The sequence below is a fragment of the Rhinatrema bivittatum genome, chromosome 6 (genome assembly GCF_901001135.1).
Source record: "Rhinatrema bivittatum chromosome 6, aRhiBiv1.1, whole genome shotgun sequence".
Classification (NCBI taxonomy): Eukaryota; Metazoa; Chordata; class Amphibia; order Gymnophiona; family Rhinatrematidae; genus Rhinatrema; species Rhinatrema bivittatum.
This window is the reverse complement of record NC_042620.1, coordinates 196,121,039-196,134,244: the sequence shown is the minus strand read 5'-3', so window position 1 is coordinate 196,134,244 and position 13,206 is coordinate 196,121,039. Positions and strand designations below refer to the sequence as shown.

Here is a 13,206-nt window from a genome sequence, read left to right as displayed (position 1 = left end):
TTAATATTCCAGAAAAAGTAGTTTGGCTGCCATGTTAGTCTATCTAATTGAATGCACAGAAATAAAAGGTTAAAAAAACCCAAATATATATATAAAGTGATTCTTTTTATTAAATAAACAATGTATTTCTTGACTAGCTTTTGCCAGCTAATGCTCTCTTCTTCAGGTCAGAATTCAATTGAGCAAAAGATTACATTACTAGGAAATACAGAGTAGTGTGGCTGCCAAAAGTGAACCATAAAAGGAATATCAGTGATGGGGTGAATGGGAAGGGGTGTGCTTAATGGGTGATCAGAAGCGGACAAGCAGTATAATTTTATGTTACATAATGTGACTGATCATGACCTAGGTTTCCTATTACATTATGTACCATACAATTATACTGCTTGTCCGCTTCTGATCACCCATTAAGCACACCTCACCCCATCACTGATATTTCTTTTATGGTTCACTTTTGGCAGTCACACTACTCTGTATTTCCTAGTAATGTAATCTTTTGCTCAACTGAATTCTGACCTGAAGAAGAGAGCATTAGCTGGCAAAAGCTAGTCAAGAAATGTATTAAGCTAGTCCAATAAAAAGAATCACCTTACACATTTTTTTGTTTTATATATTAACATTTATTACTATGCATTCCAGAAAAAATAGAAGAATGTTTCTATCCTTTGGAAGATCTGTTACCACAAAATGTTTTCCTCCCATCAAAAGACAAACATAAAATCAAAATTAAATATGCATAGAACAAACAAGATCTATAATTTAGTTTTGTTTTTTTTAGATCATCCAAATTTTGTTGGGTGCATCCACGATCATGACTCTGGGAATTGGATTTGACTTCATCCGATGTCACAGGACTAACTCGTTGATGGGCAGCAGGCTTCCAAGGGAATGAAAGCACATACACAGCCATAACTTACCAGCCAACTTTAAAATAAAACATACATGCAAGAATGCATATCAATCCCAGGCAAAACAGACTAAAAAAATGTAACAAAAACAAAGAAACCTCTTCACTGATTTTTAAAACAGAAGCCCAAGTATTGTCACTGAAAACAAATAATGACATATTACACTGCCACTTTCTCAGGGACTACTATTGATTTAATGAATTTGCCAAAATTACTTCTGCTTAATCCATGTTTGGCCAGTGACTGGTATGTTTTCTTTTGGCTGAACTGGACCCCATCATTTCTCCCTGAAGGATTCCTTCTGGATAGTTGTAGTGCTATAATTCCAGTATACATAGCATGTTAGAGATGGTAATCCCCCTCCATAACTACTCACAAAGGACTCCCACCAGCTAGTGAAACCATTTCCAACACACCCTGGCCATTTCTCTTCCATCTAGAGCCTCAGAATATTGACCACATTGCATACCTTCTGGAGTATTAGCAAAAGCAGCACCAGTTAACATGAAATGCAGTATGGACCCTATTACATATGTATTTATATATATATATATATATATATATATATATATATATATATATATAATGTTTAAAAAAATAAAAGTTTTCCTCTCATTCCTTATTCTGGCCTCCAGCTTTCATTAACTGGATTCTCAGTTTTCCCCAGTGTGACAATGGGGAACTTGAGTTAGCGCAATACCTTGTTCAGCAGATTCACAGCTGCAAAGCAATTGCCAATTCCAATAGCAGCTTTAAATAATGAAATAAAATGGGAGCTTGGGCAGCAGGGAGACCCACAGCCACTTAAAACTACAGCATCTGCTGCATTGTGGCTTTGAACTTTGTCAGAAGAGCCAGCCATTTGTGTTAACACTGCAGACTCAAAAGGCAGATGAAAACAAAAAAAAAAAAAAAAAAAGAGGATAAAGGTGACTGAGAAGACGGGGAGGGAAAAAACTGGAACTTAAGTCACATGATTAGTGTTTTTAAGTTCTAACAATTTAAAACTACTTAGTATTAAAAACTCACATAGTTCACAGCTATAAGCCTACACAGTAAGCAAATATCTGAGGGGATTCTTAAACAAAAAAAAAATTGTTTTTGCACTTCTGGATACACTTATGGATGAGTGTCCTATTTTTGACCAGGTCCTTTTCATCCCCTTGGAGTGTGTTCCTCAGGCTTTGAGGTCCATCAGCACGGTCTCTCTGCCTCCTGTTGCCCCTCTAGCTGGAAGACACCATCGCTGGTTGGCTGGTTATTGTGTGTAAGAGTGATGGTGGTGGTATTCCTTTGCTTAATCTGAGCATTGATTTCATTGTTGCTGCACATTCCCTTCTCTCTTCAAGAGATGATGGCATTAGAACGGCGGATGCCAACTAAATTATCAGCGCTGAATGATCGCCTCATGGTGGCTTTAGTTAAGTTTTTGTATTTATCTTCACATAGCCTGGAGATTGCCTGCAGGAAATAATCAGATCACAGAGAACAGTGAGCACACATCTTGCTAAAAATTCATTCAATTTTATATAAAGAATTAAGTATAGCCAATAAAGACCTGCAAATTAGTATTTTCTATTTTCTTTTACTCCTGGCATATGTTTAAAGTTCAATGCAATTACAAATTAATTTGTTAACCAGGAGAGAGATTCCGATAAATGCCTTGTTTTCAACTGGTTCTGGAAGCACAGGGAAAGTAAGTTTCTTACTTATACCAGGTATTCTTGGAGGACAGCAAGATGTAAATCCTCACCAGTGGGTGATGTCATCTAGCAGAGTCCAATGAGGAAGATTTACACAAAAGCTTCTAGAACTTCTGGCATGTTCAACTGAGCAAGTGCAGCTCAAGCCACATCACTGTGCCATATATGAGCTCCCTCAGTTCTTTTATAGCTAACAACGTTAACATGAAGAGCCAACCCTAAGGGGAAGTGAGTAGTTTTTGTGAGGGCTTACATCCTGCTGTCCTCAAACACATGGTAAAGGTATGCAACTTTTTCTTTCTCCAAGGACAAGCCGTAAAAGTCCTCACCAGGGGGGAATCCTAGCTACAGATGGTCCCAAACAATGAACAGGAAATACAACCAGAAAAACATTGTCAACAGGTAAAATTATTTTTGGTGGCAATCAGTCTTTTTTTTTTTTTTTTTTTTTTTAAACAGGGGCAGTTTGGAAACAAAGATAATGGGACCTAGGAGGGATGGAGTTGGATTTTACACCTCAGATAGACTCTGCAAGGTAGACTGACCAAACATACTGTCATATCAGGAGTCTTATCCAAACAGTGAGATGTGAATGTATGGAGAGATCTCAAATTTGCAGCATTGCAAATCTCCTCCATGGAGACTGATCTCAGGCTGGCCACTGACACCATGAAGGTTCTAACACTGTGAGCCTCGACTTGGTCTACCAGATTCTGGACTGCCTGGGAATCACAGGAGATGCAATTTGCGAGGGTGCACTTGGCAATGGCAAGTTCCAGGTTTGCTGGGGGTCAAATGAAACAAAAAGCTGAGTGGATCTTCTAAGAGCTTGAGTCCACTCCAGATAAACAGCATGGGTTCTTCTGCAATCCAAATTGTGCAATGCTTGTCACTTTTGTGGACATACAGTCTGAGGAAGAATGGAAAGTGGTTAAGGTGGAAATGTGATACTACCTTAGACAGGAACTTCAAATGTGTACGTAGAATCATCCTGTTAAAAAGAACAAGCTGGATAAGTCACTACAGCAGGGGTGGCCAACTACAGTCCTTGAGAGCCACATGCATGAGATAGATCTATATGCCTTGCCTCCACTATATGCAAATTATTTCAAGCACATTGTGGATATCCTGAAAATCCGGCCTGCTTGTATCTCTCAAGGACCAGAGAGTTGGCCACCCCATACTAGGGATGGAGTTCAGTTACTCAAAAAAAAAAAAAAGAACTTTCAGGTCAGGTACTTAAGTTCACAGGAGTCTAGTGACTCAAAGAGACCTTTCAACAGCTGTGTCAATACCATATTGAGGTCCTATGACACACTGGGAGGCTTGATAGGTGTTTTCATCTGAAGCAAATCCCACAAAAAAACAACTTAAGGCTGTACAGAGATAGATTTACCTTCTACATGGTGCTGATAAGCACTAATTGCATTGAGATGAACCTTAACTGAATTAGGGTTCTGAAAGATATAGAAGATATTTAAGAAGTTTTTGCCTTTACCTTACACTAGAAGGCAAACCTCCCTAGAACAGGGATGGACAATTCTAGTCCTCGAGGGCTGAAAACCAGTCACGTTTTAATGATATCCCTAATGAATAGGCATGAAATAGATTTGCATACAACTGAGTCAGAGGGCATGCAAATCTCTCTCATGCCTATTCATTAAGGATATACTGAAAACCTGACTGGCTTGTGGCCCTCAAGAACCGGAATTGTCCACACCTGTCCTTGAAGATAGAGAACTCGACACACATCTTCAGATAAGTTAAAGGAATGCAACGCTACTCTCAACATCCATGGACTTGATATTAGGATGACATAACTTTCCCTGCTTTTGAGTGATGAGAGATTGAGGAATTCCCTATCTGACTGGATTACAGGATCAGAAATATCTGACTCAGCCAAAAGGGAGCGCTTAGGTCAGATCATGGCCCCCAGCCTCTTCTGAGTTTTTGCAGGGTTCTTGCCACCAAAGGAATCTATGGAGAAGGCAGACGACTAGTTTGCCTTATGCCCCTCTTCTGGAGCAGAAGTTTGGGAACTTTTGGTTCAAAGGAGATGCAAACATATCTACATAAGAACAGCCATGCTGGATCAGACCAAGGCCCATTGAACCCAGCATCCTGTCTCCGATTGTGGTTAATCTGGGTCACAAATACCTGGCAATTCCAAATAGTTGATGTATTTCATTTCCAGGGATAAGCAATAGCTTTCATAAGTCTACCTGGCTAATAACTGTTTATGGACTTTTTCCTTCAAGAACTTGTCCATCCCTCTTTTGAACCTCACTAGGCTAGCTGCCCCGACTAAGTCCTCTGGCAACAGGATTCCATAACTTGATTATGCACAGAGTGCAAAAATACTACTACAATTTGTCTTAAATCTGCTGGTTGCTAGTTTCATGGAGTGTCCCCAGTCTTGGTGTTTGAAAAGGTGAATAATAGTTTCCTATTTAACCATTACACCAGACTCATTTTTATAAATATCTCTTATCCCCTCAATGTCTTCTCCAAGCTAAACACCCCTAATCTGTTTAGCCTCTCTCCATAAGGGAGATTTCCATTCCCTTTATCATTTTTGTTGTTCTTCTCTGTACCTTTTCTATGTCCGCTATGTCTTTTTTTTAATGAAGCAACCACGTGCAAATATCTGGTTTGCTACTTCCCTGTTCAGGGACTATTCATGAGGTTTCAGGACCCGACCATCTGTCTACCAAGACATTCTCCTTGCCCACCAGGTATGTTGCTTAGAGGACCCTTCCGTGAGAAATAGCACAGTTCCACTACTAGACAGTTTTCTGACACAGGTGGTACAAACATGTTCTTCCCTGCCTGCTGATATAGAACATTCCTACCAGTCTGAATGAGGCCAATTTTCTTGGGCAAATGATCTCTGAAAGCTTTTAGAGTGTATATCACCCTTAGCTGAGCAGATCATAGATCCTGGGTGCAAAGTTCATCTAGGTGAACTCCCTAGCTTAGGCTGGATGCATCCATGGATAGGACAATTTACACTGGAGGAATTTGGAAGAATATGCCTTTGGCCAGATTTGATTGAACCAAGTCACCAGGATAGGGAGTCCCTGAGCTGCTGAATGATGCAAATGCTGCCTCAAAGAGACTGCGTGGCCTGAATCTACTGTGATCTTAGGGTCCCATTGGGCTCATCTCAAATGAAGACGTGCCAGGGGAGGGATGTGTACTGTTGATGCCATAGGCTTAAAAACTTGATGTCCTGTACTGATGTCTGCTGACTCGTTCTGATTTTTTCTACTGCAAACATCAATGTGATGATTCTTTTCTGTGGAAGAAAGGCTTTGCCTGAATCATGTCTAGCAGAATTCCTTTAAATTCCAACTAAGATGACAAGTCCAAATGGGAGTTGGGATAATTTATGATGATCCCTAGTAACACCTGGTTAGTTTTTCTCATTGATTCTGCAACACCTCCTTGAGGTGCTCGACCAGTCAATTATCCAGATAGGGAAATACGTGTACGTGCAACCTACATAGATGTGCAGCCACCATTCCAAGATATTTTGTGAACACCCATGGCACTGATATCAAGTTGAAAGGCAGTATGTGATAACTGAAGTAGGTTTTCCCTATTAAAAAATAGGAGATATTTCCTGTGACCTGGGAAAGTCTCTATAAGGGTATGAGCATCCTTTAAATCTCCGGAGCATAGCCAGTACTCTTTTTCTAGAAAAGGGTTCAAAGTGCCAAGGGAAACCATCTTAAATGTCTCCTTTTCCAAAAACTTATTCAAAGCCCTCAGATCTAAGATGGGATGGAATCCCTGTTCTCCTTGGGATCAGGAAGTATATGGAGTAAAAATCTTGCCTTCTTTGCCCTGGTGGAATGGGTTGAAATACATTGGCCTCTTAGAGGGATGAGAGTTACTTCTATAACAGTTCCTGATGTTGAAAGCAGATCAAGAGCTGCTTGGTAGGCAATTTGACAGGTTTTTCAATAGATGTAACTTGGATCCATTCTTGACTATGCTGAGAATCCCCATACCTGGAGTCACTAGTGGACAAGGGGATGGAGTGTGGAAAATATATGGTCTTGGTAGACCCTGGTTTTTGAGACAGAATTGAGAATTTCTACAATGGGTATTAGAGCCATTCTGCATTTCATGAAAGTCTGAACCACCAATGCTGGTCATCTTTTGGTCTACGGCTTCCTGGGTCACCTGAGGAATATGGTGACTAGCATCTGGTCCCTTGAAGGCTGTTGCACTGTCTGAGAATGAAACAAAGATTAACTGTCCTCTCTATGGGAATAAGTCATGGAATTCAAAACAGTAACCAGAATGTCTCTGCTCCTGGCATTGTGCACTGACAAAGACAGAAGCTGATGCTTCTTGGCCTTCATTCAGTGCATATGTTTGCTACTATAGGTGGAATATAAATATTCTAAATAAACAAGTGCACATCAGAGCTCCTAGATATATCTATGATAGACATGTGTTTGCACCATTGAAACTGCTGGCCTTTTTTCACTTTCAAGGACACACTGACCAAAAAACCAATGAGGCAAAATCAAATGGCTTGATTTTAACACAAATCTCAACTGTTAACACTCAATTCCTGATATTGTAGCACCCTGCAGAGGAAGAAAAAAACTGGAACGTTGAGACTAAGAGGGGTGGAATCGAGAAAATCATTGGGCACCCCAAGAGAAGGCAGGATTGCACATGTTTTTTTTTCTCAAAGAGAGAGTGTGAGAGAGAGGAACCATATCCATTGGGCTGGAATATGGAAACTGGGGTGGCTTCTTGCAATGCAGATCATGCTGCAGATTCTCAATTAAGCATGCTAAAAGCTTCTAGAAAGTTGTGTGTAAATTTTCCATATTGGGCCCCTTCAGATATCACCCACTGGTGAGGACTTATTTGGCTTGACCTCTGAGAAACAAAGTGTCTTGCTTAAGGTCACATGCACAAAGTCAATAGTACAGGCGAGTTGTAAACTCATGACTGTCCGGAATCACAGTCCAATGTTCTAAGCGCTTAGTGTTAGAAAAAGATAGATCCTGAAGTTCAAGATTTAAATTTTTACAATATATTGTCACTTGAGATGAACAACAGACGCTAGCATCTAAAGACCCTCTGGTGGTCACCCTGCCACTGAATGGTTACCTCCAATTTCTGTGCTCTGTCTTTACTCAGGGGCTCCAGCAGAAAGCTCAGGTTGTTGTCATCAGCTAATGAACGGAGGTCAAAGTAGTATTTGGCATAAACACTGGCGGGAACATTGATATTAAATTGCAGTAGCTCCAAAAAGTGCCTTTCCATCTCATTCCTGTGAAGACCATATAAAAAAAAAGTAAGGATTGTGAAAAAATAGCACCCTATTTTTTGCAACCATTATGAAGCATTTCAGCCTAATGGACTGGTTCTGTTTCCTGACAACAAAGTCTCATGCAATGGTTACTGATGATTTAGTAATACTATGCTGTAGAGTGAATTAAATTTCCCATTCAAGAAAATTGTTTTGTAACATTAAATCTAATGTGTACACATTGTATATAAAAATGCTTACTAATAATGCAGATTTTAATTCTGAATTATAAATCAGAACAAGCTACTTTTGCTCATAAGATATACAAAATATCAGGGCTAACTCATGAGTTGTTAGGGTCAAGGGTAAAAGAACAACATTTCTAACTAGCAGGCTGATGCTATATCATGTGCTGAGCCTAGCGCACAGGCTAACAAACTCTTGGACGCACATTTTGGATGCCCCCACAAAAAAAGCCCAAAATACTGCTTTTCTGTGGTTCCTCTTACTTAGTATTGTCCTGATACTAAGTAGGAGGAACCACAGGAAGCAGCATAAAAAAATATTTTTTCCGGCAGTCAGGTTAGGGGAAATAGATGCCCATTAATTGAGCATCTGTTTTTCTAACTGGTGCACAGCCACTTCTTCTAGGCGCCCGATGCAATGGAGACGCTAGTGATGCACAATTTATTCCTAGCACATCCTTTTTAGCGTGACCTCATTTAAATAATGCATTGTGTGTCCAGGGGAGGTGGCTGGGCGCATATTAGGAGAGCAGCTGCTCAATCATTAGTGCCTGTTTTACGCGAGCCAATATTGCATTGGCCTGTTAGATTTTATAATCTTGATTTTAAATGGTGAACAAGTCTCCCCAAGTGTATGTGTGTATATATCTATCTATAAATTAAACTAGAGGCCCCCTAATTGAAATTGGAGTTTCTTGATTTGATTTTAAAAGACACACATTGTTAGTGTTCAAAGATGGTGAGGCTAGATGGTCCATTGGAAACACTAACTTTTCCCCTGATGCAGTTGAGAGCAACAGAACACCAATGATCACCAGGTTACATTTGAGGTTGCTTCACTTCGCAAGATTTGGTTATTTCTCTTTTTTACTTTAAAATTTTCGAAAAAAAATTTGTATGCACCTTTTTGGCACATTTGTGCTTTTGAAGAAAACGAATGATAAGAGTGGAGGGGGTTAAGCACAACCAACCATGTCTTATAGCTTGCTGATACCTCATTAGATTTCTCAGAATATGGTCCCTGGACAGTGTGTGAATTGTGGTGGTGGTAAAACCCATTTTTTATTGCGTTTTTTGTCCTTGTAGTATTTTAGTTTTGATATGACAAAAGGGAGATTTTTTTTGATGATTCTTATCACATGTAGCCAGATGGCAAACCCAACTCTAACTATCATTTACAAAAGATCCTGAATAGAACCAACCCCAGAATAGATCCTGGGGCATTCCACTAATTGCCTTTCTTGCCTCAGATTCAATTTCATTTGCCACTACCCTCTATTGTACTAAATATGTATAAGATAGTTTTAAATACTTTGGAGGCCCAGTGTAGGCAAATCTCTCTCATGCATATTCATTGTGGCAATCCTGAAAATCCAACTAGATGGGTGTATCTCCTGGGGAAGGTTAGGAAAAGCAAGTCTGCATACCGTAAACTGTGTTTTTCATAGTTAGCAGGCTGAATTAGCCATGTTGTTTGGGGGTGATGCTATCTGACTGTGCACTAGGCAAAGCCTTCTCTCCCAAGATTACAGAGCTTTGCTCTGCCGCGCATGCACAGCAATTCCTGTGCAACTGTGTGCTGCGAAGTCTCCCTCATTTCATAATTATGCATACAGACTGTTGTCCAACATCAAGCAAGGGCTGTCCAGTGAGGAGGGTAGGTATGCATGGCTAATTCATCCTGCTATCTACAGAAAACACTGTTTATAGTAAGCAAACTTGCTTTTTTCTCCATCGATAAGCAGGCTGAATTAGCCATGTTATTTGGGGAGTCCCAAGCTGAGGGTTGCTATGAAATTTGTGTTTTGATCCCTGTAATTTTTTTTTTTGCTTGCAAGCTGTTCTCCTTAGTGGACAGTCCTTACTTCCTGGTTAAGTTACTCAAATTGCTCAACCTACTAAAGTGTGATGCTGATAGTTGATCGAGACAGTACTGGGAGGTGAAAGTATGCACTAACGACCATGTTGCTGCCTTGCAAATGTCTGCAATTGGAACATTGTGCAGATGTGCTATTAAAGAAGCAAGTGTGCTCTTAATGCGCCTCAACTGAGCTGGACAACAGCAATAGAACAGAGTTATAGCAGTGCTGAGGTGATCCAGTTGGATAACGCTCTCTTTGTTACTGCCATTCCCAAGGCATTTGGATTATAGGAAACAAACAGCTGCGAAGAACATCTACGTCCTGCATTCTTTACTTATAATAAGCCAATGCTCACTTACAGTCTCATTGTGTTTTTCCCTTTCATTATTGTGAGGCTTTGGGAAAAAAGTTGGCAGTGTGACTGCTTGGTTGAGGTGAAAACCTGACACTATGTTTTGGTAGAAACTTTGGCTGTGTCTGAAGAAGTACTACCTTGTCGTAGAAAAATTTTAAGTAGGGTGAGAAATGAACTAAGGCATGAAGCTCACTCACTCTTCTTGTTGAAATAAGACCTTCCAAGTTAGGTATTTTAATTTAAAACGGTTTTTATTATTTTATAAGAATAACATAATAAAAGGAGAGTGGTGTGGCTCTGAGCCACTCCCCAATAAGAGAAATTGCAATTAAGACAAAGAACTTTAGCCCCCTCTCGAACCCACCCTCCCCCCCATCCCCGTAGTCTCCCAATCAATTTGCAAGATCCAGAGTCCATTTATGAGAACATAGTCCTCCACCCGGCAAAGCAGATAAACAACCCTAGTCAGGAGAAGTCCACACGGAATCACTCATTTAAAATAGAACTGCGGGTACGCTGTGGAAGAGATCGTAAGTAGGCGTCCCAGACATCCAGAAAACGTTTGACGTGAAGAAAGCCGCATCGCTGCCGCATCCAGGAGCATCATACGATGAAAGCAGTTGCGCCAGGTCCAATAGGATAGAGGTGACTGATCCCGCCAGTGCAGCAAAATAACCCTCTTCCCCACTAAACAAGCCTTACGAATAAGTAATCGAGATCCCAAACCACGAACTCGTAGGGGAGAAATGCAACCAAAAGGTAACCACAGGGGTGAAATAGGAATATGGACCCCTAGTAAGGTCTCAAGGTACCGAACCATCTTAGCCCAGAGATTATGGATAGTAGGGCATTCCCAAAAAGCATGGGATAATGTGCCAAGGGAATTCTAACACCACACATATGCCCGGGATGATGAAATTTTAAGATGAAAGGCCCCTTGTGCTGAAATATAACTCTGGTGCAAGAATTTATATTGCATTTCTCTAAAATAAGAATTCACTGAGATTTGGGAAACTCTCTTAAAACAAGCTTTAATTATATACACGGTGACCGTGAAGACCCCATCTCCATTCCATCTATCAACCAGAATGGAACAACCAGAATGGAACACGTGTCAATTGTTTAAGAAGCTTATAATACTGTGATAGCGAAGGCACCTGCTCCTTTTCAAAAGAGAAAATGGCATCAAGAGATTGAAAATGAGAGGCCTGCCTAATAGAGGTGGGGAGGGAACCCACATAATGTTGCAGCTGTAAATAAGGGAAGACCTCTGCAGCAGGAAGGGCATAATGCTCCCGAAGTTCAGCAAATGGCAAGATTGTACCTCCAGGAGTCAGGACATGTCCTAACAGGTGAATTCCTTTAGCACGCCATCGCTGATATACTGCTGTTTGGGAGCCAGGAGTAAAATCAGGATTCCCTTGGATGGGGAGAAAATATGCACAAATACACAGGATCTGCAACAATCAAGTAAGCCTAACCCAAGATATCCGAATGGGTCTGGTGAGGGCATTTTGCACTAAGAACGTGGGCAGGGCGGTAGCTGGGGCCTGTAAAACAAATTTGAGAGAAAAAGAGGTGGTCAGCTCCCCACCTGCAGAGAGATTGATAACAGTGGACCTATCCAACAGCCAATCTCTTATCACATGAAGGTTACTAGCCAAGAGCTAAATCAGGGATTCCCAATCCCCCCCTACCCCAGCGCTCCAGCATCCACACCAGAGGAACATGAGACTCCCCCCCCCCCAGTAGAATTGACGCTGAACTTTATCCAGCTGTCTTAATTCTCCAAGTTAGGTATTTTAAAGGAACCATCTCCAACAATTCAAAAGGGTCTGTCATGAGGACCGTCAAAAACAATGTTAATGTCCCAAGGCACTGGTGGTTTCCATAGTGGAGGGTGCAGCTGAAGAAGTCCTTTCATGAAGTGTGAGCTGAGAGGATGCCCTGAGATGGGAGGTCCATTATCTTAATTGTGATAGGCTGCATTGGCACTTAAGCATACTCTGACTGATGAAGTCGCTAACCCTGACTGGACAAGGTAACGTAAATAGTTGAGTAACTGTTCTGGCAAACAAGTGAAAGGGTTAACAGAATTAGGCACACACCAACTAGTGCAACTTTTCTATTTAAAGGAATAATTGAGATGAGTCAATAGTTTTCTTGCCGAGATTGTGTCTTGGATTGGTAGTGGCAGGCCTAGCCCCATAAAGACCTCGTGTTCCAACGTCCATGCTGTCAGATATAGTGACAAGTGAAGTGGATAAAGAGACCCTCCCCCTTCCTGAGTTAAGAGGTCTGGTCTATTTTCTAGAGCTCTTGGGGATTGAATTGAATATTGTATGAGATACGTATACCATGGATCTCTTGGCCATGCTGGAGCTATGAGTATCATCTGTGCCCCATCCTGAATGCATTGCTGTACTGTTTGCGCAATGAGAGGGATCTCCAGAAATGCATACAGCAGGCCCGCTGACCACAACAGCAGGAAAGAGTCCTCTGTCTCCCTGTTGGGACTGGGTAGAAGGGAACAGAATGTTAGTGTTTCTTGATTTGCTCTATAGCAAACAGATTTATCCCCGATAGGCCCCAACTGTTGAAGATGTCATTGGCCACTGACTGGCCGAGGGACCATATGTGCAGCTGAAAAACTCTGCTGAGTCTGTCCACCTCTATGTTCACTATTCTCGGTAAGCATGTTGCCTGGAGGGAGACAGTGGTAGCTTCGCCCATTCCCATATGAGAAAGGCTTCTCTGCAGAGGATCCATGAACTGGATCCTCCTTGCTTGTTTGTAAAAAACAAAAAAAAAAAAACAAGGCTACCTAATTGTCCATGCGCATCATAACAGAC

The 13,206-nt window shown here is 41.1% G+C and overlaps 1 protein-coding gene across 2 annotated transcripts in view; it reads right to left on the bottom strand.

Moving 5' to 3' along the window:
* Window positions 1–504: 504 nt before the first annotated feature.
* CCNYL1 (cyclin Y like 1) overlaps window positions 505–13,206 on the bottom strand; it is a 261,805-nt gene continuing 249,103 nt past the window's right edge. For both annotated transcript variants that reach the window (XM_029606368.1, XM_029606367.1), the window contains 2 exons: window positions 7,751–7,913; window positions 505–2,369 (listed from right to left, as the gene is read on the bottom strand). In XM_029606368.1, the coding sequence (XP_029462228.1) occupies window positions 2,253–2,369; window positions 7,751–7,913 (280 nt within the window). In that variant the 3' untranslated portion in view covers window positions 505–2,252. The remainder of the gene's footprint in view (window positions 2,370–7,750; window positions 7,914–13,206) is intronic.